Here is a 26,670-nt window from a genome sequence, read left to right as displayed (position 1 = left end):
ATGTGCAAGACTGATTAGAAAATGACCGCGCTACTGTTTGTAATTACTTAACGTTATCGTGATGATGAGGCAGCTGATTAGAAAACCAATTAGGTGTCAATAGCTTCCCAAGTGATTGTGCAAGGTGTGTATTGTTGTCCTGTGTCCTGTGAAACTCATGTATTGATGAAACAAGATTGTAAGGAAATATTTCTGTATCAATGAGCATTTGGGTACACATGAACAATGACAAAGGTTGAAAGTCCAAGCGGTGTTAATACGTTTGAAAATTCCTCTATGAGCAGGTTGCAAAGTTATATTATAATTTTATTGGAATTTATTTCTGACAAATTGACACAAAGTAGCGGAAAAAAGAAATTGATTTAACAAAGCTTTTATAAATCTCTGGAAATTGTAACCTGAGCAGAATTGCTTGTCACTGCAATCATTCTAGTTGTACATATTTTGCGGCGGATTTCCATCACCTTCTTGTCATTTTGTTGAAAGAGACTGAACAGAAATGTTTTTGAAAAGAAATGTTTTCGTTAAAGCCACAGATTCACAATTAGCTATAACCTTTACTTTCAGTAAAACATAAATATGTTCTGATATAATCAACTCAAATCAATCTCTAGCTCTATGAATTCTTTAGAATCATAATAATTAAGTTAATAGATTTAAAAAAAAATTTTTTTTAACTTGAGCTGTGGATCTCTGGAACCCTTTAATTGTTCCCATGGCCACTTAAGTTACATTTGATTCTAATCTTTCTCAGTCTGTCTCTATAATTGGAAGGTCCTTGGCCTTGTGCGTCTATTTTTGAACAAAAGAAGCTGGCAATGTTCAACCCAGCCCTGCTTTAAAGTTCTCCACAACTTTAATCCTTAGGTCATTTGAATGACTTGTTGCTGTAGTAGAGCTTATGTAGGGATAACAATTATTTAGGAATAACATAAAAAATGGCAAAAACAAATGCATTAGTCTTTCCAGATCTTCATTTGTAAAAGAAAATTGGTTATCATTTTCCTTCCTTGTCTCAGTTTTGGACCGCTTTCTGTTATTCTGTCACATAAAATCCTTTTTTAAAATATGGAAGCATGCAATTTAAATGTGACATGTTCTAAGGTGCAGTGGATATGCATATTTCAAAGACACTGAATCATTCAATAATGCCATATAGAGTCGATATTTTAGGCAAATTCAGTTGTATTTGTCTAGTAATATGTAAAAAATGGGGTCTTGCAGTACAAAAAAAAATAGCTTTATCTTTCTCTTCAAATTCTCTACACTTGTGCACTGAACATATCAACATTAGCAGCAGGGTTCTGTGGTCTTTTTAATTTTTCAACAACAATGACACTGCGAGCAATCGAGGGATGAAATATATCATGCTTTTGGATGCCATACGACATCCACCCTACATCATCTTTCATTGTTTGAGTTATTGAAACACCATTTGTCATGACATGCAATAAGAAAAGCTCAGTGGATATTTGCAAGTGTGCCGAGGCGAGGCAAATAGATATAACAGAAGCTATTAAAAGACATGAGGAACAAATAACTGCAAGCAAAGGCTGAAAGGATAAAAAAAAAACAATGCATCATGGTACATGCTAACATATTGACTTAAAACATTGAAGTGAGCTTTTGCGAGCTTTAGGATGATTAAAATCTTGTTGGTTCAGGAAACTACGGAATTGTGAAATGAAGCTAGACGACATTTAAAACTCTCATTGAAATAAAACCTGGAAAACCTGGAAATTTGCTATCTACACACCATTATTATATTATCATCCACTGAGTGAAAAATGTAATGGCACTTTCAACTGGAGAAGTAAGACAAAAGAGTGATTTGGGTGGAGCACATATAGGTAATAGAGGCGACTTTGGTAGTTGTCTTGCAGTTAGTAGGTTGCTTTACTTCCACCCTGCGCATTTAACTCCAATGTATTCGGAGAGTGAATGTATCTGTAGTGCAAAATTATTTGAGTGGCCATTATGACTGGAAAGGTGCTACGTAAATTCTGTCAATTTACCATAATAATTAGGCATAATAAAAATAACCTTATCAGATTTTAGCCTAATTTTCATGACAAAATTAAGAGCCAGCTTAACTAAGAAATGCTAAATGTTCTAATTGTTTGATATAGTTTAGGATTGATGGATTGTGTACAAAGAATTGTGTTAATTTTTTTAGAGACAACATTCTAACCTAAAGCGTGACTTGGTCAGGATGTATACTGAAGTTTGTGTTTGTCAGGGCTGTTTTGTTTAGTTCTGTTCTCCTACACAATAGTGTTCTTTGTATGAGCACCAGAAAACAACAATCCTCCTGTCCATTATGAATTGAGAAACTGATCTAGCTGAAAAATATATAATCTCTTCAATAAACCATGTTCCTCTCAGTGTGAGATCAAAGCAAATCATGTCTACGATCAGCTGACAGCAGAAATTTAATTTAACAATCAGAGTCATGATTATTAATCTTTCTGTTAAGGCTGTAAGTTGTTCTCCATATGATCAAATGTGCAAGTAGGTCCCCATGGGGCTCATAGGAACTTATTTCTCTTGAATAAATACTGCACTGAAACTGTGCTTTCGGTGCACCTTGCTGCTTAAGTTATTGCCAAGAATGTGCTAATCGAGTTACTCTCAGTAAAGAATCATGTTGCTCGTGGTAATGGTCTCAACCAGCAAGGTGTACTGAAAATGGCTCAAGGCAAAGCTGGAAATGTCTGAAACAGTGATGTGCTCGTGACTGAAGCCAAGTTTTGAAAATAACACAGAGAAACACACAAGTTGAGAGCGGTACAAAAATAAAGAATGCACAGAATGGAGGCAATGTATGACGTAACCTCCAAATCAGTTACACAAGACAGTTTGTCAGATCATAAATGGAAATTGAATTAAAAATGATAATCTAAAATCTGTTGATGTGCTCTTTTTTTGTCATGTTTATCAAGAAACATTAAATAAGGCTAACAGACAAAATGGCAGTAACTGAGCCGTGAAGTATTATATTAGAGGTTACATCATGTGCTTCTAACGGATTATAGCAACTGTGTTTCATTTCTAGGGCATGACAAATTCTCCTCAGGCTACTGTAGGGTTTTCATCTGACTGATTCACTGTTGATCCAGTCACATCAATTCACATGTACTTTTGTTTTCTGGACCAATCAATCTAAATACAAACACAGAGGCTAAACTGCCACCGTCAGACACATGCATAAATGTCAAGAATTAGGTTGATGTCCTTTGAACGGTCAATGATGCTTAGACAGTCAGCTTACCCTTGGATGTCTCAGATTCTGTTAGGTCACATAGAAGTCTTGCACAGCACTGCTTCAAGCCACTGTCAGTTTTTTATTATTATTTCATCATCACTTTGCTTAAGTACAAACTAATGAGGAGAAATTCCTATGACATACACAGAGAATAATTACAGAACTTTTCTTTTTTTTAATTAAAACTGACCTATCTATCGACAAGAGAGATATTGACAAATCATCTTTTTTCAGAGTTTCAAGTCTTTAAGGGGCAAGTCCATCAAATTTCAAGTCAGGTCATTTATCTCAATTCAGGATCAGGTTTCAAGTCTTTAACTAAAAACATTTTCCCAATAAATACAAAATGTTTAGAGCACCTTCGACCCTGCATCCTGCAAGTTAGGATTCCACACCTGTAATGTGTGTGGAATCTAACCTAACCTATCTTTAGTTCTGAATTATCATAAGAATGTTGGATAATTGTTTTTCAGCCTTTACATATGTATCATTAATATACATTGTAGTATTATCTTCTAATCATTTAACATTTAATTCACCATTAAAAATTGTGCTAAAACTTGATTTACATTATTTAGAAAATGTATCATATTTACCATATAGGTAAATATGTAATAGCTTACTAGGTATGAGGTGGAAGCCTCAGATGTCTGAAGCTACCACATTCCTGGTTCATATAAAAAATAAACACATGTCCAGCCATCATACCATTATAAGCAGAGAGGCTGTGTGCCTCAGAGATAAAATGTATATTGGTGTGAAATGTGCAAATTAACAGCAGCAAAAGTTATCATGAGGATGGCTGAACCCAGTTTAAGAAAGTCATTATCCACAGGGAAACTAGTGAGAAAGAAGCTATAAGTAAAAAAGCTACATAAAACAGTAATTATAGTTTGCACTCTGGGATTGCAAACCTAAACTTTTGAAGTTATGTGTTGTGGCCTGATGAAACTAAAATTGTAGTATTAGGCTGTAATGAAGGCCGTTAGATTTGAATGAAAAAGACACACTTAAGATTGCCATCCCAACTGGGAAGTAGAAAGATGACGGCCTTATGTTTTGGATAGTGTTGCAGCGACAGTAGTTTTCTGCCCAATTTTTAAATAAATACATTTATTTCATTCATTATTCTAGCAGTTAGCATAAATGTCTGAAAGTCAATGTTGGTGTTGTTTCACATCTAAGGTTATTGTTCTGCACAAGAGCTATGATTTAACAACACCTAATGAAGCGATGGGGAAATGAAAGATTTGCAAGGGAAGTAAGGCTGACTTTAAAACCAGTTTGAGATACACACAAGCCACATGGAAACATGAACTAAAAGACTGGTAAAAACTCTGACTTCGAGCAAGCATAGTAGTAACCAGTTTTTATGACATCTTGCTGGAAGGAGGAGTTCCCCACAGCTGTAATCTCTGTGATGTCATAGAGGTATAACAGCATGAGCAGAACAGTGTTATAAGTCTTTGCCTGAAGCTCTCCACAGACTATGTCATAGAGAACAGGCATGTGAAAGTCTTGATATTGCTGGCTGAGAACAAGACGATATCTTTAAAAAATAAAATAAAATCCTTAGATCCAAAGTAAAATATGGCCTGCTGTCTCTATAATCAATGACTGTAACCCCACCGAAAATAAGACTAGGACTCTGAAACTGGCTGTCTCAGCTCATGCAGAAAGAATCTGATCATAGATGCAGGCAATTCTGTCTCCGTTATCCCAGCTGCTCACATCCTTACTTAAACTGGGAAAATAGAGCATATCATCTCCATTCTAAAGTGCTTAGACTGGTCCCCTATAGCTCAAAGAATATATTTTAAAATACTTTAGTTGATTTAGAATTCACTAAAAAGCTTAGCACCAAAATATATTATAGACCTGGTGTTATGACAACCTTCCAGACCACTCTATTCTTCTGGTTCTAGTCTGCTCTGCATCCCCAGAATCAGAACCAAACAGGGAAAATCAGCATTCAATGTTATGTTCCTCTAATCTGAAATAAACTTCCAGAAAAATGCAAAAACAATTAGTTCATTTTAAATCAAAGCTAAAATAATTTGCTAAGAGTTGATTACTAATCACTAGAATATCAACTGATTTAGTTTTTATGGGGATATTTTATGGTGATGGTTTTGATGAAGTCATTTGAGAAAATTAAATCTGTGTTCCTTGCTTGTTGTTTGATGTTTTCGTCATTTAAATCACCTTGTTTCTGAAATTTGCTATACAGATAAACTTCTCTTGCCTAAGAAGTTATCCACAGTGCTGCTGTGGTTAAAACACAGTTCACTGTGTTCGTGCCGCAGTCGGTCAGAGCACATCACCTATACTCACACACATTAATATATATATTAGTGGTACTAATGGGAATGAGATGAGCTGGAAGCAGCCTCGATTTTCCTCTATAGTAGTTTAATAGTTTTTTTTCTTTTCTTTCATTTTTTATTTTGTAGCTAAACTGAATCTTACTAGCAGAGTTAGAGTTTCTTGGCAAAATAATTTTAACTGAAACTTGAAGTATTTTGTTATTAAAATATTTTATTTTGGAGAAATTGTGTTATTCTGTATCTCACAAGGCAGATAACCTTAAACAGTAACTGACAGCAACAGAGCTGCTTCACTATTACTTCTATATAATTAGGCAGTGACTTAATTTAATAATTTTGATAAAAATGACAAATTTTAATAATTGTCTTAGGTCCTCATCAATAATAATTTGTAGACAAACCAATATGTTGCTACACAATACCAGATATGTCTCTGATCATATTTTTATCAAGAGAAGAGCCAAAGTAAATACATCGCTACAAATTTCTCCTATCAACGAATCATTTCTAATATTTTCACCTCTTTTGACAATCGAGCGCATTCTTTTCCCCAGAGAAAGTACCACCATCAATCAGGGAGAGACAGGAGAGTAACACTGACCTGAAGCCTCAAAGTCTTGGTTGGCCATGTTCCATGAATCTCTGATTTGCAGTAAACTGCCTTCCATAGCCCTCAGATCAACCTCAGGGCAATTACATTGCGGATAGTCGACAGCACACTGGCACCAGCAGTCGTTGTCCCGGCACACAAACTGGCCCTCTTCATTACAGCCAATATAACTTAGAGCAGCCTGCACAAACCTGGCTCTCAGATATTCTGGCAGTATGGCCTGGAGGCCTGAGGAAATAAAAGAAACAGGACGAACACATAGATGAATAAAACGAGAACGACACAAATGTCCTTTAAGCATTGCAGTATAAGTATAGATTACTTCTGTATGCAACATCTGTAGAATAATTGGTTTAAGACTGATAGTGACTTTCTTATTTACAATGCACATGCTTGGCAACAAAAACATTTATGCAAAGATTCACTCAATTTTATTTTTACTCCGCAGTTATTCTACTTCGGTTCCAGATTTCTGCTGGTTGGGATTTACCTCAAAACTTTGCAAGCATGCACTGGGAGAAAAAAGAAAGAGTGATTGAAGCTAAATTTGTTCTGACACTCTCACGCTGTAGTTATAAACTTGCCAGGGAACAGACACTGTGACAATTCCTTCAGAAATTGGGGGGAGTTCAATTATGGATAGCCAACCTTGCAAATGAATCTTGTTTTCAGGGCTCTGAACCAAAACAGAGCTGACAGAGTCGAGGTTGTCATAGTTACTGCATCCAAGTGGGCCCGTCCTTGTTTCGGTCACCTAAAAGAAGCACAGCAGAGCCAGATGATAATTCATAGTGAGAAAGAAATTTGCTAATGGAAAACAAAGAAAAATAAACATGAAAACAATTATGAAAGGGAAAGCAGTCTGATTTCAATATAAAAAATAAAATTGTCTCTTCAGAAAATGAAACTATATTGCAAGCTATTTAGACTTTCACTGGAGGAAGCTGTTTTTGAATAGTGACTTTATGATTTACTAAGCTTTAAATTATCTTGAGGCAAATATTTCTGGTGTGTATCATGATTAGATAATTTGAGTCATCTCTATATATATATATATATATATATATATATATATATATATATATATATATATATATATATATATATATATATAAAATGCATATATTTTACACGTGGATTGAGGTAAATCCACGTGTAAAATATATACAATCCCAACACAAATTTTGAGATGGATGTAAAACTGAATAAAGTTCAGGATTTGTGTATTGAAATGGAGCAAATGTTTGTGTGATATTTGCAATATTGTTACTGGACTATTTGGGTGGAAAATTGATACAAGGACTGACAACACAGTAATTAGACAAACCAATCTGAAATGTGTTCAATTAATTCAGATAGTAATAATAAGACTTAGATTAAATTTACTTCCTTTTTTGCATGGATTAAATGAAAATTAGGTCAATGTGGAAGGCAAAGAAAGCAAGAAAGGTAGAACAAAAGAAAGGAAAGAAAAAAAATATTCCAAGTTGAATGTATTTGCCATTAAAATGGTATGGCCATTTTAATTGAATAGCAACAACGCAAAGTACATAGCACAGAATCAGGAGTGCAAGATTTTCATTTCAAAAATTGGACAAGTCTGTGAGCATCCACTGGCATGCTTGAAGAAGGAGCTGGAAAACAAGCATGAAGGACAGAGCATCTGGTCCTGCCCAGCGGCAAGTGGCTGATGTTATGGTTGTACTCAGGTTAATTGAAATTCTCTCCCTCTCTCTTGTATTAGATGTGCAACTGCTCCAGTCTGCAAGTCCTTTCACATCTATGAAGCATGGGTGTGGCTTCTAATGTTTCCTACTTTCATGTAGTCCATGTGTCAGGGCAGGGTAAGATGCTAAAGAAGACCCATCCCTTAACAAATTTAGAAAAATTCCACCAAAGTGGGCGGAGCTAAGAGACAGAGCATGGCCATCGATATACCAGGAAAAATCTACTGTATCCAAATAAAATTGTGGTAAATGGTGAATTCTGAGGACACATTTATGTCTACCAACCTGTATTTAATATCCAGGTGTTTAGAGCTAAAATCACCTTAGTAATCATCGTCATTCTGTTCTAACAGTTGACGCCTATGATCCTTGTGCTCCTTAAGATTAAACTTATAATTACACTCGTTCCCATGAGCAGCAGCCTAATAGCAGACAGCATGTCGGCCTGTCTACTTAGGTGGTTGAAATGTAGTTTAGAATTTGCAGTGATGTAAATCACAAGCCAATCAACAAATGCAGTCTGCTATCAAATCACTTGCACGCAGGATACGGCTTGGCACAGCTTTTACTACCTGAAGTGAGTTCAAAAAATGGAGAGCTGTAGTACGCCATGCAGGATCTGATAATGGAAATTAATCTGGTTGGATTGACAGGCAGAACTAATTTAGTCTACTCCACTGTCCTGTGCGCGACCCGTCCCGGAAACCTGCATGATTTCACTGGTAAACACGTCTGGGCCTGCTGCATTTGCTTAGGGTGCGCTGACTGTGCTGAGAAGGTGACCAAGTGAGTCTTGCATGAGCAATGGTGAGCACCACACTGAGTAACTGCATATAGAAGCCAGATCAATGTTATTAAAGTCAATTAAGCATTTAAGATACCGACTGGAAATATCCTTTTCGTACAACAAATTTGCCGTGGCACATGTTGGCAACCAGTTTCTCCACATGGTATGCCTAAAATTCCTAATGGGACATGGGGAAAAAAATGCTGTACTGCTATCTTCCCTGTTATTTAGCTTATGACTCTAGTTTACGATGTGTCAACAACATTTTCCAAAAAGAGAATATGCTCCTGATTCACCAACTAGACATTTTTGATGACTACAACATACTTCTGTGCTCTGTGCTATCTCAAAGACTTCCCCACACAGAGTTGTGTGCTGCTTGTTGGAAGCCCAAAGATGTAGACAGGATGATCTCCAGTCACTCACTAATCTGCTCATACATTTAATTGCTTTTTTTCTCTGAATGTCCATAAGGTTTGAAGAAGACTTTTTAGGGAAAGAAAAAAAAAAAGTTGTTTTGCAAGTTGCACACAGAAAAACAGGTCATGATTTTTTAAAACTCACCTTGCAACAGAAAAAGACAAAACAAAAAAGACAAATAAACTACAGATAACTCAAAAAACAAAATCCTGCACTGTTTTAAAAGTCAGTTTTAAATTCATGGCAGCAACAAACGATTCACAAAAGTATATGTAAAGGCATGCAGAAACATTAACAAGAATTCAATTGTGATTTCAAAATAAGAAGTATGTTCATTGATGATGTGATCTGTCACAGTGCCATTTTGTCAACTGAACCATTTTAAATTTTAGATGTTAGTGCATATGTGAGTGCCGGTAAGTGGATAAGTAGCAGCTTCCTGTAATGTCTGGTTTGTTTGAGGAACACTTGTAAACAGAACAATTAAAGATTATTTGTTATGATCTGACAGCTGCAAGAGAAGAGAAGTACATTTTTGCCAGAAACATTTCCCACAAGAAAGGGGCACAGAAGAAGAAAAAAAAGTGACTCTGTGAGTGAAGAAAAGTTTCTCTATCTGTTTGCTGTTCATTTAAATTTTAAATTAAAATAAACTGAACACATTTAGTGCAAGTTGCACTCACTCAGAGAAAGTAATTGTATAATATGCACTGCTACAATGTAAGATGTCAAACTTGGTGTCATGAAATGTTCCTTGGCTCTAATTTAGTGTCACGGCCACTTTATGACCATCACTGTTGTTTTTCTTCATTATCGACACATTGACAAGCAACTGATTGTACATGGAGCAAATCCTTATCTCATTCAATTAGTGATATTTAACTCGTTTAACAAGACATGTACAAGAGTGTTCTCTCATGAGTAGGAGTGTTGGAAGCTCCATCTGGAAGTGGTAAGGCCATTTTGTTTGGAGTCATGCTAATTGACTCAGAAAAGGGTTGAATGTGTAGGAGTTTGAGAGGAGGGAAAATGTATACATTGCACTATGATTTTGCTCTGTTTTCAACTTTGTATTTATGAACTGTGGTACAAATTTGTGGCGCTACACAACACTTAAAAGAAGTCTGTGCTAACATTGTGCAGATCAATCTGACAAGCATTCTTCTGAGAAGCACTCTGTAATCATCTCTTTGAGCTGAAGAACCAATAAAATAAGTGCTCTGGAAATTCCCACCACCTGTGATTTGTAGTCAGAGCTTTGTAGCTCATCTGTTACGGGACTCAAAGTGATAATAAACCTTAAACACAAAGAGCACTGAGGTACAAGACAAAGGAATCATGGCAGTTTTGGTAACAGATGTGGAATTTCTGAAGTGTGTCTAATGATAATGTAACATGTTTAAAAAACAAGAAATAAGTGACAAAATGACAAGACTTGATCTTGATTTTACTCTAGCAACTGTTATTCCTCTGAACTTACATACACTCTTTATATTGTATTTCACTTAAATATTTTGTAATTATCTCCAGCTTTACCGAGAGAAGATGAAGGGTAAAATGAACATTATGACACTGCTGTGGTAGATAACTCATGATCAGTTCCACTCAAGCTGAAACTGTTTATTTCTAGGAATGGGCAAGTTAATATATGAGGAACTGCTTATTTTTAAATAACTTCAAATAAAAGCTCTATAGTCACAATTTTGGATGTTGTGATATATTCTGAAATTTAAAAAAAAATTAAAACTGGACAAAATGTTGGCTTTAAAGAGGCATTATGATGTATTAGATAGTCCTATTTTATAGCACAGTGAAAAACCTACAAGTTTTTTTAAACTTGAGTGATTATGCACTAAATACCTAGTGTGCAAATGTAACTGAGTAGAGCATAAACATGGTATAGTGCTGCAATAATGTCTTTGGGCTGTAGTTATTTATTCCGCTTATAGGCACAGACTTCAAAGATGTAAGGGTCGATTATCTACCTCCTGTTAAGTGCAGTTCAGTGTTTTATTTATCTTTGTTCTCTTTGACAATTTATGTGCCTTCTTTTTTAAAAAACAGTTTGATTCTGTCTTGACACACTAAAATAAATAGAATATTTAATGTTCCATCTACCTAATTTGTAGCCAGAAAGTCCATACAGGATTTGTCTAAGAGAAAACTTTATTCTGTCAACATTTTGTACAAGAACTTACTTATTCTTGTATATTCAGTGCATGCAAGTTAGAAATTTGAACTAGAGCTGGTCAGTTTCTAGTTTATCCATAATAATGATTTGAACTTTTACACTGAATTAGTAATCATGAGTCAGAGGTCTCCATTAATCTGGATCCAATGGGAGGTAAGGTCAGCTGCTGCCACATGAATAAGTTGAATTAGTGGACATGCATAAAACATTGGACACACTTGAAAGTCAACAGACCCTGCGTACATGCTTTATTGAGTTAGTTTTTAGTGCTTGTTTAGATCATATTATATGCACCACTAATCTACAGAATATTAACGGATAACTTTTTAGTGCATGTTTTCTTGTTGGAAAAGACATTCATAACTGCTCAGAGCAAGCCGTCTTCAGTTAATATCTCCAAAGAATTCATAACATTAAACACATACACATATGCATTAAAGAAAACAAAGGTATGGAAGCTAAACATCCCTGAAAATCTTGACGAGAAGAAGTATGATCCCACGAACATGTCTTAGGATATATGCCAGAAATGAACTTTCCGAAGAAGCTTAAAAACTAAATCTGTCATTTGTACTAGTAAAAAAACAAAACCTCAAAGTTAGACAACTTAAGTAATTTTCTTTTTACACTGGCACAAAGCAGATCACTTAGTATCTTTTTCAGGTCTTAAAAAATGCAACAGCAAACCCAAGGACCAAAGAAGGCAAAAGAGATTTGTTGATACGAATACAAGCACACATTTATTAAAACACTAGTATATTGCCTTCGCCCTGAACTCACATTTAGATTTTTCACAAACTGAGCTCAATCATTCTTGACAGAAAATTTTGATGTAGAGGATCCATACACCCAGGCTGCATAGCTAAGATAAACTGGCATCCTGCAGGTAAATCCATCATCCTCGCTGTCTCCAGCAAATTATTGCCAAACACCATAACAGAATCTGTTTTTAATATTTTCTCAAAGGTCAATAAGAAGTAACAACGCCACCTTGCTTGTTTAATGACAACAAGCATCCAGTCGCAGTCAGGCACAAGGAAAAAGAAGAGTTTTGCCACTGCATGCAGAAAAGTTACCTTTTACTTGTCATCTGCTTTTGAGAGCTACAAGGTCAATGCTGAAAATACAGACAGCACAAAGGCATGAGAAATAATGCAAGCTGGCAGCTTTGTATATATGTTTTTGTCATACAGCTACTGTACACAGAAAGTTCTTCTCTCTGCATCTTTAATTGTACTTACTGCTCCTTTTTCATTTTAACAAAACAGGCTAGAGAAAGAGTCCTGCAGGGAGAGAAACTGACTTCCATTTTTCTTTTTTAGTATTAGTGCGTTAACACAATTAATTAAAATTTAAGCAGCCTCCACAGGCACTGGCAGATTAAATTCCACTCCAGACAGATGTCCAACTTAAAGAAGAAAATTGACCAAATGCAAATCTAAAGACGTCTCCTCTATGCATAGCAATGAGACCATCTGCAAAAAAGAACCCAGTGGAGCAGAGCACGTGTGCACAGTCAGCCTTCTCAATTGGAAAGCGACCGCAGAATTGAGAATAAAAAATTAAATCCTCTTTGTATCATCTAGAACTTTTTAATTCCTCTTTGAGCAGCTGTTTTTTTTAAGAGATAAATGCTGAAGTTATCTTGACAACATGATAAACAAATGACATTGATCGGCTGGTGGGTGAATTATTAATGTGCCATAACTGAGTACAAAATAATTGTGCTGACTGAGATGGAATAACTAACAGCTGCATTTAATGGAACATTTAATTGCACTTAAAGGCTTTCCTAGAATAAGCAGTTGTGATGCCCATAAAATGGAAGTGACTTGTTTAGTATGTCAATGAATTTCAGTTTGCCTTCAGGGTTTGCCGTGCGATGTATGTTTACTGTTTAAATATGACTTTCAACATTCCAGCCTGTTCTACTAACTGCATGTGTTTATCTGTCTTAGCAATAATGTTATGAAGATTAAGATTCCCTCAGTGAACCTAAAGCAGAATTAACAAATATTTATCCTCATAGCTTTTGCAAAAGGAATAGAAAATAGGTGTTTTTTGTTATTGTTTTTCTGGTGCTTTTTTGTTGAGCAATAACAAAACATTGCTGTATTGCTGTCTACTTCTAATCCATACCTCTTAAGATTTTGCACATTTGTCACAAGCATTGATATACTCGAGAGACCAAGACAAAGTAGTGCTTAGTTAAAAATTTAAGGAAAACGTATACAGAGTTATGACATGTTGACCAATACAAATCTGAACAATGATTTGTGATTATATCCAATGGTGTCAGAGATAATTTAATTTGTAATTAGAATCTCATAAAAAATGGGGAGAAAAAAAATAAAACAATTTCTGAAAACAAAAAACTGCACCAATTTCATTTTCCAGATGTAAAAGTCTAGTTGGAACATAAACTTGCAGCTGTATTGAAGTGAAAAGTGATTCTTTAAAGTACTGACCTAGGATGATGTCACAGTTTTTAGCTTTTACATTGAAAAACTAGAAAAACCATTTATATATTTATATATTTCCTTCCACTTTACAATTATGTCCCAAGACATCAACAACAACATTGTTGGGACAACAATGTTCAATGTTGTTTTTTTTTTTTTTTTTCAAACTTTACTCCACCCCTGTCAGTGATAATGTCCATGTCAATGTGCTATTAAACTATGAATATGCCTTTTCAGTTAATGTCTCCCATGGTGAACTTCTGTTTTCCAATAATCCAATAATTACAGTTGCAACTGGGATCTGTGAACATTAATTTTGTCATTTTTACAAGTTAGATTTATCGCTGCAACAAAAACAGATAATGACTATGAAATTAAAAACACATCTGTGACGAGGAGTATTTCACCAACAAAAGCAACAATTTTAGTCTTTTCCCTGTGCTAATTTAGTGACAGTGTTCCCAGTTGCTTTTGTTTTAATGACAAATTTAACAGAAAAACAAGTGTACAGATCCATTAATTATAGTTATATTTCTCTCAACTTCGGTGTTCAAGTATGACTTGAATGCAACTCATTTTTAAAATCACTTGTCTTGAACTGATGTATGGCCATAAACAAACTTTACTTTTACGTTTTTTTTTTTGTTTGTTTGTTTGTTTTGTTTATTTAAACACAGGAATAACTTTTAAAAGCATAGATTTTGGAAACTTTGAAAGGGCCATTGCCTTGGAAAGATAGAAAATGCCTGCAAAGCTCGATACAGTAAAGTGTATTAACCTGCACTTTTCTTCTGATGTAGCCCTCAGGCCTCCCTCTTCTAGCTGTGTTTAATCACACTGATCAAGCTCTGAATCAAGATGAAGAAGGCCTGAGGGCTGAAACATTGATTAAATTAAGTGGAATGCATATGGAGCTGGAGTGTGACACTTTCCTCAGTTTTTTGATTATTTCCCAGTTCGGCACCAACATACCACATTCCTTGATCTGGGGTACTTGGATTTTTTCCCCACAAATGAAAAAAAATGAACATTGCACAGCTGTTTTTTTTTTTTATGCACTTCATTTCTCCTGGAGATGCAAAAATACACCTGCAGTTGGACACCCTGAGTTCAGGCATGTTTACTTTATCTGCTGGTTGTTTAATATTGTATTTAGAGTAAATTGTAGCTTTGATTTCAAATGTTAGAATTTCGTAAGTTAATGCAATGTATATTTTCATTAGATTCACTGAGCTTGAGTTGAGATGTAAAGTGAAAGGCTAACAAGTCAAATAAAATAAACTTAATGAAACAAAATGATGCAGCCAATTGGTTATAAATAACAAATGCAAAAATCTTAAAACACAGCAAAGTTCTTTTCCCACCAGTCAGAATGAACGAATGACAGCTTAATGGTGTGCCTTGCCAAGGCAACACATAACTTGGCCGTTAACACATTTGACTGATATCCATGGTTCACAGGGACATTAATTATTTAACAATGGAAGGACCTCAATATTATTATAAGACCCATTAGACGAGAAGATTTTACTGATGAAGATTCAGCACCACCCCACATTCCTCGTATGAATAATTTCACAGTACGACATAGAATGTTACCAGGAGCATCTGTTGTCGGATGTTTAAGCAACAATGGATTTCAAATTGCTGCTTTTTATGCCTACTGGAGGAAAAGAAAGAACAAGACAGCATTAATATTCCATGGTAATCATCCCTCATCTCAAAAGTGCCTCATTTGCTGCACCTTCAAGAATTGTCATTCGCTTAATCACAGCAGAATTGGGAGATGGGTAAATCCACATTTGCATTGGTGATAAGTTTTGTCAGTTTATTCCTTCTTTTAGAAATTTTCAAGCTGTAAACCTAATTTGTTGCCATGGCTTATTCTCGACACGGAGGAGAAAAGAAGAAGGAAGAAAAAATCTAGAGAAAGAAAATAGAAGTTGCTGGTTGCCTTATAAATAGATAAAGAAAAGAAAAAAAATGCCAGCACATATTGGAATTAAATTTTGTATGTGGTCATATAATCGCAAAGGAAAAGAAATCCTCAATTTTTCAGGAAGTACCAGTGACTTGAAAAGCAATGGGAGTAAATCTAAGTGTATATTTTTGTTGTGCTTTTTGTGCTTCACTTCTTAAGAGGTAAATAGCAGAAGGCATTTCATTTGTGACATCAGATATCAAAATTCTGATTAATGCAACAAGATCTCAAGCAGCTATTTCAACCGTGTAATTGTTGGGGAGTGGAGCCACATCTAAAATATTTTCTAAATTGTAAATCTTGCTATAATGTAAATAGGTAGATTTGGGGACAAAAAAGAAACATTTGTCAACTGTCCTGTGAAATATATCTGTAAAGATTTTTAAATACTTTATCTTTTAGATAACAGGCATGTTTAAGATGTTCCGTTTTTAGCATAAATGTTTGTTCCCTGAAGGTGTGCTTCAGCAGGTCTGTAATTTCTTCTGGTTGAGTTTTACTTTGACTCAGGCAAAGGAGGTATGACACCACATGACTGACTGAACACTCAAGGATGGCACTGCAAATTAGAATAGACATTCTCTTTCACACCTCTTCATTGCCAATGGTTTTGTCTTCAAATTTTATATTTAATTCATCTTCAATGCACAAGAGGCTGGACTCTTAACTATCTATTATAAAGGTGAGCAAAAACTTTCCTGCGAAAATGCAGCTTCTGTAAAACCTTGGCAAAAAGGCCCTGTGGATAAAGTCTTTTCATGTCCTTGTCTCATCTCTTCTGTTCAGTTGCATATAACACCCTAACTCATACCACACAATGTTTGACAAATGACAGTGGCTCTCAAAGGAAATTACTGAAATGGAAGGACTGATTCATCACTCTGTGTAAAAGGAGTGCCATTTTTTACTCATCCTATCTCATTTTCTTTTCTTTTTTGATTATTTTCTTCCACTGCTGTGTTGAGTCCTGAAGGGTTTGAGGTCAGGCATTCCTGCTATTTAAATATGTTATCTCATACAACCAGAGGATCCACATTTGCCTTAAAGGCTGCTTTGTTTTGGCATCTGACTTTATTGGGGTAAAGGAAGGGAGCCTCATTTAGAATAACAGTGGCAGCTGATGCTCTGAATATCTCACATCAGTCACCTGAAGTTGCCGTAAAACAAATGCACCGCTAAGGGCTTTTTTCTCTATTTATCTTAATCAGGGGGGTTTTAGCAGCACTCTGGTTCAGGGGTGGCAGCCAAATCAGCTCACCATCCCCTCCCAAGTCACTTTAGAGAAAGTACAATTTTATCTCTGATGGACTCTGTAGTGGAGCGTCACAAAGGATACATCAATGAAAAATGGGTTGCAGTTTAAAAAAAAAAAAGGCAGATAATCTAGTTTTTCAAGCCCGGTGTAGCTGGATCTGAAAGAGGAGAATAGAATTATGTGTCTACTTTTCAAACAGAAAGCTAAGAGCTCCTAATGTATGTTTCCACCCACTCACAACATCATGTTCCAACAATGTACTGTTATGTGTAATAGAAAATATGGCCGGCAATGATAGAATACTGAATAACGTTAAGAGGTGCATGTGTATGTGCTACATATTTCAGTGCTATGCTAGAATTTTCTTTCCATTTTAGTTTGTTCTAATCTCTCTTTTACGTCTGAAGTATAAAATTGATGAATATTTACTTATTATTATGTATCATTATATATTTTATTGAGAGACTAATCAATTGATCAGCATGAAATAATTTTTCAAATCTTACTGTTGACATAATGAAGAAGCATTTAGAAAAATATGCACTCCTTTTTTAGCCTGATCATGTTTATTATATGAGGCATATTTATTTTATCTACGAGCCCAATAGGACCTATACAAATGTTGATATTATGGATCCACGATTCAAAAACAGGCCTTAAAATCCTACATGTGAACTCTGGCTTCACACGCATTAAGATCTGACCAGCTCGCCTACCTTTCAGGTTATAAATGAAATGTGAAAGTATTAAGTAGAACGAAACAAAGGAGCAACTACAGAGTAAGATGAATAGGTTAAGCCCAGAGTTTGAGTTTTCGGTGTCTCAAATGCAGGTCTTTCAGCCTGAGCAGATCACCATGGTAACTTAGGTTTCGCACCAGTTCAGAGGAGGCAACCCTCAGATTTTTGGAATTCAACTTTGCTGTAAAAAGAAACTGCCCTTTACTTATTCCTCACACTGAGGTACCATATTGCCATCCCACTGTGTGCTTTCAAACAGCATGTGGGCGTTGCAGAATCAGAAGTGCTACCATAATGTTAAAAGCGGTTACGTTCCAGCATGTAGGTTTCACCCAAAATGGCTTTGGATTGGTAGCACCACTTATCCTTTCCTTACTGCATTAATGTAGACTCTGATCCAGAATCTGGTCTTTCAGCTGGAAGATTAGAAAGGTATACCCAAGCCATAACCAAACATGGTATAAATATTAAAATGTATTCTTTTTTGCTAATAGTATTTTCTTAGCAACTATTTTTAAATATCAAACATAAATTTTACAAAGCTGCTTGTATTGAAGGAGACAGACAAATTAATGCAATAAAAATACATACTAACAGTTGCACTGCAACAGCATTGAACCTAAACAGCTATAAGCATGAATAACAACGTTCACATATTACAGTTCAATAATATAAATCCTTATGTGAAGCTGACCAAAAGCTTAGATTATGATCATCAGGAAGACGATCTAAGAATTGATCACAAACATGTTTAAATGAGCATATTTATACAGCCAAGGGGCTGTATGTCACAGCTAATAAAACTGCCATGCTTAAAGCACCAGAATGTTCCACATATAATAATTATTGGTTTTTTTTGTCTTTAATTTCAGCCTGAATGACATTGTGAAGAAAAAAATGATCTGAGCTCTTTATTTAACAGCTCTGTTTACTCGAGAGTGTCCCTTCTTCTCTAACATCTCATAAAATCTTTACTGATGGCATGCATTTTTACAATAACATTGTTTTTTTTTCATTCATGCTTAGTGCTTCACATACATAAAAATTGTGCGTGTTAGGCTTATTGAAGTCCAACACGCACAATTATTGCAATCACTACCAATTAAATCCAGTAAATAAGTGAATATTTATGGAGAAAGTCTTGGAGTATAAATATAGATTATTCAGTGAGGTCAGAGAATATTTCAGTCTCAAACTGTCACTGCACCAGCAGATACAGTCAGGGAAAGGAAAAAGGCAGAGGAAGCCAGCAGTGCTTCAGATTGGTGTGGCAGAGGGTTATTCTTATTATCTTCATTCTGTGACGTTAATCTGTTGTTTACCGCAAGCAAGTGTAAGCACAATAAAGCCCTGTGCGAGAAATGTTTCCTCAGAATGCCTAAAAATGCTGGTGAGAAAGACAAACTGAACTTATTCTGCTTATGTTGTTGGATAACAACTGACACAGTGATGAATGTACTCATCTCAAAGTTATTAAGCAGTAAAAGATGTAGTGATATTTATATCATAAGCATATCTTTATATGCAAAGCAGGCTGTGCCATATGTGAGCTTATGAAAGCACACACGAAAAAGAAGCTTCCTCACCGAGCATGCTTATATCCTCAAGTCTCACATTAAAATATCACAAATGTTAGGTAATGTGATGTTTGTAAGGACACTACCAAAACTGTTGTAACAAAAAGCACAGCTCATACAGCAAAACAGAAAGTAATGGAAAGTGAAATAAGTCACATGCTTGAAAATGATGTTCCTTATGCAGGTTAATAGAGATTGCCACATATGATCTCTTCTTCTCTACGTGGCATCTAAGACTGTGTTCATCAGGAAGGGTCTGCTTAAATTGTGAGTAAATCCAATTTATTGAAAGAATACAGGAAAGTTACACAATAAACTGTAAACATCTAGAGATACACACTTGATGAGTAACTTGACCAAGTGTAAGTTGGCCAAGTGAGTGAGCTAAAACAACTGTCACCCACCCCAGGAATCTATTTTTTGTATAAGGTGTGTTGTCACTGGTAGACAACACACCCTGCAACTGCAACTAGTCTGGTGGGATACTACTTCACTTTCTCTACAAACTCTTGGTACCTCTCCTGTTCAACCTTTTAGAAACAATGATTAAATATGTTTGGTCAACTTCCTCTCAACAGATTTTTGGAAACATTCAAGTTCTATTTCCTGTTATGCCATCCCCCATAATGGCCTGTCTATTTGAGAAGCAAAATGTATGTAAGTGAGAAAAAAAATATAATTATTTTCTTATCAAAGGAGGGTATTGTGGTGGAAAATTTAATCTGGTTAAATATTGATAATAATTTTATTAAAGTCATAATAAATTACCTGGTAAAATTTCCCACCACAGAACTCATTGCCAAGGAAAATCAGAAGGTATGAGACAGCATTAATGCTAAAAAAAAATTCAGAAAACAATGTAAAACTATGAATCTTTGCAAATGTTGTAGAATTGTCTGTAGGTTTGCAAAAAGGCTCACCAGTCACAAGCTATTGCCATTTTGGAGGCCGTTGCCTGGAACAGTTGGAAACCCCTGATGAGCCTGTTGCTGTTAAGGTGTGTTTCTTCAGTTTTTGCCCTTTGATGAAAGTTGTCCTCACATTGTAATTCAATATTTGACAGAGAAAGTGGTCTGACTATCTTGCGGAGATGTCACCGAGACATGCGTCTGTTTAAATAACATAAAATGTTTTAATTTAAGCAAATAACAGAAAAATTACAACCATAAGCAGTGAATTTGGTAAAATGAGTAAGTACTTCATAAATTCAGCCAAATTGAATACTTTCACTTTCATGTCTTTTTTGAGGATTTTCAAATTTAGACAGGTAAATAGATGCAATTTATTTGCTATCAAGGACAAAAAAAATCCCATGACAACTGCAGATGTACACTATTTTCTTGGCAAATTTATTCAGTAATGAATTGATTGGCTCATTAAAAGTGTGGTCTCCAATTTCAAGCAAGAACATTAGATGAGATCTTAAAGTGCGTACATTTTTAATGGTTAATTCATCAAAAGCACAAAGAAAGTAACTCTAGTGTATTAGTCTGTGTGTATGACAGAATTTCAATGTGCTTCAAAATCTGATTAAGTACGTTTTTTACAATCATACTAAAATGCCTGGAGCAGGTCAAAGTTTGTTATTTGTATGTCATAAGGTGTTTATGATTTACTTAATTGGTTTTGATTCTTCCTCAAGAGATGGAACACAATTAGAAGCATGACTATAGATCAGTCTGCATCTTATTAAGGAGCTTATTCTGACCAGCTGGCATAAAGAAACACACAAGTTTGTACAAATAATACAATGGCTACTTGAAACTGGTTTCATTCAAAAACTGTAATCACAAGTAAAAAAAAAAAAAACAGAAAAGATCCAACAATGAGTTTAATTTAAATCTGGTATAAACTAATTGTGTCATTGTCTTCAATAGAAACCCAGTGGGAAGAAGGCTTTTACCTTGATGGCAGTGGAAGCGATCTGGATGTGGTGCAGCTTGTGCAAGGTGCTCTCTCTGTCAATGAAGTAGGAGGCAGCCAGCTGGTGCAGAGCTTCCAGCGTCACAGCTGTGCCGTTGGATTCACTCGCTTCAGACGTCCGACTCAACTTTCTCTTGTCCACAAAGATCATTAAGGACTCTTCCCCTACAGACACAGACACAGACAGTGACACATAGACTAGCTTCATTCTTTATGAGTCATAACCCTCTGAACACATAATATTTTTAATGTAGATGAACTAACCTGAACACATCTAGTGGGCCATCATACGGAACAAGAAACATAAGAGTGTGAGAACACCTTAAAATCCAAATGTGTAAATTTTATTTCAGCCTAAATGTCAATGTAATAAGTGCTGCTAAAACCAAGACACTTCATGGAATATATCTTCCAATAAAAATGAGCAAAAGCTCTCAGAGGACAGTGCATTGGTAGATTGTGTAAAGAGTGGAAGATCGATAGAAAAAAATCTGTTCTAATGGGATTAGGTTTTATGGGAAAAGTGTTTTTTGTTTGCAGACACCAGATTATTGGTGATAGTTTATTGTTAACATGTCTGCAGCAAAACAGTTCTTCTCATTTAAAATAATATATGTATGTATTATCACAATTATGCATTAATGAAATATGATGTTACTCATGAGTTTGCAGTGTGGTTTTAGTATCTCTCCTTATTTCACACATTTCATTGTAGAAGAATCTCTTGCAAATGTGTAGTGTACGATTTGCAAGGCCGATACCAGTTTCAGCTTCCCATAGGGTTTGACCGGAAGATGCTAATTGTGACCATTTCTGATTTTAAAAAACATAATAGTGTAATGTGTTGCACTTTCTTTGACAGAGGTAGAAATTGTGGATAAAATTTAAAATGAAGAAATCGCAATATATTTCCCTTTTTATGGAGAGTAGGAAAAGTGGCAGCGATTTACTTATTTTTTAATGAACAAGAGAGACCATGAAATGCAAGTTTTGGTTGATGTAGTTAAAAAGCCCAAATTACGGGACTTCTTTGTTTTACTATTTTTAGAGGAATTGGAAAAATTATGTTTTGTGTTTATCTGACTTGCCTGTATTCAATCAGAGAAAAATGCCCTATTTAAAAATTTGGCTAAATATGGCTGCTGTTGTGTATTTACACATGACTTTTTTGTATCTTGAAATGTTTATTATGAAGTTCTTTTGAACAATTATGTTTATTTCTCATTATGAAACTTTTCTTTGCTCTTCAAAGACAATTTGAAGTTTAGTAGGACTGTTTTATTTTATTTTTGTTTTGTAGGAACTAGATTATCCTCTTTATGAAGCAAAAACACAACTGCACACTGAAGCCAGCAGCTCCATGCTGTTCCACTGATCTACAAGTGGTGGTTCTATGCCAGAAAAATGAAGCAACACAAACAGCAAAGCAAGCTGTGAACTTGCAGTTTTGGATGGATATCCAGGATTTGAAACACTTGATCTACTTTATTCTCTGGGTGTCAGAAACTTCTGCTTTGTCAAAGGTGCTGGGATGATGTGACATTCTATCTGATGTGCCATAGCTACATAAAAGAGTGTTCACAAATATCCAATCATGTTAAATGGAAAAGTTTCCAGAATTTATATTGAGAAAAGACAAAATCCCAGAATCTGTCCTTTGGGACTGCATTCTAAAAATTAGGGAGCACATAAGCCTGCACATAATCATTACTGGTTGTTTAGTGTCTTCAAAACATCCTTTTTTGTGCCGTATGGATTGTGGAGACACAGTTTCGAAATGTATATCCTCCCAAAATTCCACTTAAGAGTAAAGTACATAAAAATAATTTATATTTGTTTTAAACACATCATCATAATGTTGAAAGAATTTTGTATTAGCATAAAGATTACCGATTAAAAAAAATGCAGTCTTCATATGGGCTACCCTGGAAAAAAAACAAAAAAAACAAAACATATTTGTCCCTTTGTAGAGATCCTCTGCATATCTGCTACACTTAAAAGTTTGTAATTATCATTTATTTAATTTCTTTATGTTTTGTGCTGATTTCTTATAATGCAGTTAAGTTCCAATTTATTCATTTTAATTCAGGTAAATTCAGAAAAATATGACTCAAAGTCTAAGTTGATCCTCGTTATCAACACATGTTTCAGTGTTTTATTGTTTTTTTATTTTGTTAGTTTTTCCACCTTGTCAGGATGTCTCATTCCACCACATATTTGATGGACTCTGGAGTAAAATCGTCTGTGAAGATTACTCTCGCAAGCACATTTCAACTTTACGAACAGTCCTGTTAATAGTCCACTTTAAACACGTGACATGGTGATTGTAGAGCACTGGCCTCTACTCTCTCCCCACCAGCAGCTAAAGATGAATGAGGATGAGTGCTTCGCAGATCATTATCTCTGCAATTACTTCCAATCATATATATTTAATTAAACACCAGTACACATGGTATATGGGTTTACATACTGAAGTGCTATTAAACCATGCAGTTTTTTAGTTACATTTTTTTTTCAACAATTAATCAAAATTTCAAGCATTAGAAGTTCCAGCCCTTAAAATGTACCTTTAAAGAATTGGAAACTGAATTCACATTGGACTAGAAACCCTGCAGAAAAGTACATAACTGGCAATAACAAAGGGATGCGACTTGTGTATTATGAATTAGGTTTAGTATTGTACATATTTAATGCAAATAGAGTTAACATCTTTTTAGGCACAAGAATACACACCATGTTTTTTGACAAGTCACTTTGAAATATTAACTAACTTCTACAGGGGATCCGTAAAACAGGACAGAGGTAATGCTGTGAGCTGTTTGTCAGAATTTGTTTATCTCCCTTATTTTCCAGCAAATAATGGGCAACACTGCAATTTACTTTTTTAATACTGCTGGTATTCATCATTTGAGAGTTTCCACACAAATACAAAAGGATGAAAGGAATCAGCAGAGGAGCAAAAGGGAGGAGACAATGCACACGATAGCCTCAGACGCTGTGCTGAACATTGCAGTACTCCGGCTAACTTAGATCTATTGTTCTGGAAAGGATCCAGTGGCAGTTTATTTCAATAGAAACATCAAAGACATTTGTTTTGCATGTTTAATAACAAAACATGAGCCCAAACAATTTCACTCCAGAGGAGCTATCTCTTCTTTCTACGACCACAATGAAAGCTGTTCCAGTTTATTCGTTGTAGCATTCTGAAATTAAAATAATTTTAAAAAGTGTTTTTTTTTCTATGTAAAATCATTTACCTTAAAGTTGAAGAAGAAATGGATCTGACAATGCTATCAATTGTTATGAATGTAATTTATTCACCTTTTTTATCCAATTCAATTGGCAATTTCCATCTAATGTGTATTGTGTTTTATTTGTTTTCATGTTTATGTCAGTTTCTCAAGTTCAACAATGGTGAAATGTATAAAATCATCAAACTGCATTTCTTTAAAACTGTGTCAAAAGGAGGTTTTCTTCCACGTCTCAGCCATATAAAATCCCCATTGCCGCTCTGTTTCTCCCTGTCTGTTAAGGCAGGTCAGTAACAACAAATAAAAACACTGCCCGTCTTGTTTTATTTACCTCCCAGCATTGCGGAAAGCAGGAAGTGGGTTCCGTATTTCCTGATGAGGTTGTCAGTGATGGCTCTGAGACTGGGCCTCCTGCCCAGCTGCCTAATGGTCTGGAGGAACTCTGGGTCCAGCGGCAACGAAAAGCCATTGTTTTCTTGTCTCTCCAGGGCCAAGCTGTTCACCTTCCAACGGCCAAATTCCCTGCAAATATCATACAAACGCATGCTCTGTGTGAGTGAAGGACACATAACACAAATTCTATGAATACAGCATGGAGGCTGATTTGAAAGAGATTACAAGAAATAGGCAAATGCCACATGGATGCTTTCACAAAATAGTTTTCTTTATTAAAATCACAAAACAAAACTGGTAACGGTAAAACAAAAAAATAATGAAAACACTGTGAAGAGTATTTTGTGGTTATCTGGGAAGGAGTCGGATATATTGTTTTACTTTTGAAATGAGCAGGTGAAAGCTGATCACTTTGAATCCTGCAGTCCAGAGCCCATCTCGCACGGTGATGACTTCTAAGTGAATCTCGTGCAACGACTTTATCTGAACAATCCAATGCAGTTTCAAGTTGCCACTCAGGGAACTGGATTGCACCATGGTGGAAAAAAAAATTGTGTTTTGAAACAATTTTAAATAATAGCTCTATCTTTCTCATCTTGAGTCAGCTTTTGAGGCACTGTGGTTAGAAAAGGCTACAATCATAGATGGAGTCTTGCTGCTTTGGGGGCCCTCTTTTAGCTTCATATGTGGTTTATTGAAATTCAGCCTGGCTCTGGTGTATGCCAACTGCATTTATCATCCAAGTGCAGACTGAATGCTGCTTCTTGATGCGTAGATTAGCACTATTCAAATACAGCCGGTAACAAACACGGTTCTTTCAGCCTAGCAGAAGAAAGATCCGCGACCTTTGAATTGGTTCTGGCAAGATCACCTAGCTTTTGGTCAGAGACATAAAAATAACATATCACATCTATCCAAGTGTTCTCTCTTTGCAAATGTTCAATAGGTGGAATTTTATAGAAATAGAAACCTTGTTGAGCTCAGAGTTGTTTATAACCCTTTCATATTTAGTGCAGAAATGATTTTTGTTGAACCATTAAGTTTAATTTTTGATACCTGAAAATACTTTAACAACATAAAAGGAGCATCAGTAAAATATAATAAGTTGTGGATTTTTTCTTTCAAAAAATGGCATGTCAAAATTGTATACCCTTCTCAATAACTAATGGAGAAAAAAAAATTGCATTCAAATTACAGCAATCAAGTATACTTTTTGAAAAGCCGGCCAGCTTTTTGTATGTCTACATAATTTATCTGAAAGAGTCCCATGCATTGGAACATTGCTGGAAATCCTCTTTGCCAGAGTGGTAATATTTTTGCTCCCTCTCTATCTGAATCAATCAGGACTCTGTCTGGACCACTCCAAAATATCAATATTTCCCTCAAATACAATTAACTTGTTGGTATGAATTTGTTTGGACTTTATACATTAATACAAACAAGACAACGCTTATATTTGACTTCAAAATGTAATTTCATGCGGAAAATTGAATGTTATTGAGCAAAGATCATCACAATGACTGAATATGAGGCAAATGTCTAGGATGTAAACAATTCATGGCCATGTCATCACATCAGGAACATTCTGTTAGCAATGTTCTGAGATTCTGTCTTGATTTAATCCTTTTTTAACAATAAGCAATTTCTTTTTCAATAAGCAAACCTCTGTATTCTTAGTCTCAGAGTAAGAAGAATTACTAACTTGCACCTATCTCTTATTGTTCTTGCAAACAATATATTACGTTAATCAATACATTACTT

General features: G+C 35.3%; 1 protein-coding gene across 1 annotated transcript in view; it reads right to left on the bottom strand.

Moving 5' to 3' along the window:
- Nucleotides 1-26,670, bottom strand: part of brinp3a.1 (bone morphogenetic protein/retinoic acid inducible neural-specific 3a, tandem duplicate 1) — a 53,903-nt gene that overhangs the window by 8,551 nt on the left and 18,682 nt on the right. Inside the window, exons 3-6 of the mRNA XM_055058674.1 lie at nt 24,848-25,038; nt 21,246-21,430; nt 6,851-6,956; nt 6,194-6,430 (exon numbers count right to left, since the gene is read on the bottom strand). Of these exons, the coding sequence (XP_054914649.1) occupies nt 6,194-6,430; nt 6,851-6,956; nt 21,246-21,430; nt 24,848-25,038 (719 nt within the window). The remainder of the gene's footprint in view (nt 1-6,193; nt 6,431-6,850; nt 6,957-21,245; nt 21,431-24,847; nt 25,039-26,670) is intronic.

The sequence above is a fragment of the Poeciliopsis prolifica genome, unplaced genomic scaffold, assembly GCF_027474105.1.
Source record: "Poeciliopsis prolifica strain line A6 unplaced genomic scaffold, Auburn_PproV2 SCAFFOLD002, whole genome shotgun sequence".
Lineage (NCBI taxonomy): Eukaryota > Metazoa > Chordata > Actinopteri > Cyprinodontiformes > Poeciliidae > Poeciliopsis > Poeciliopsis prolifica.
The sequence above is the reverse complement of the archived record's forward strand: the minus strand, read 5'-3'. Positions and strand labels throughout refer to the sequence as shown.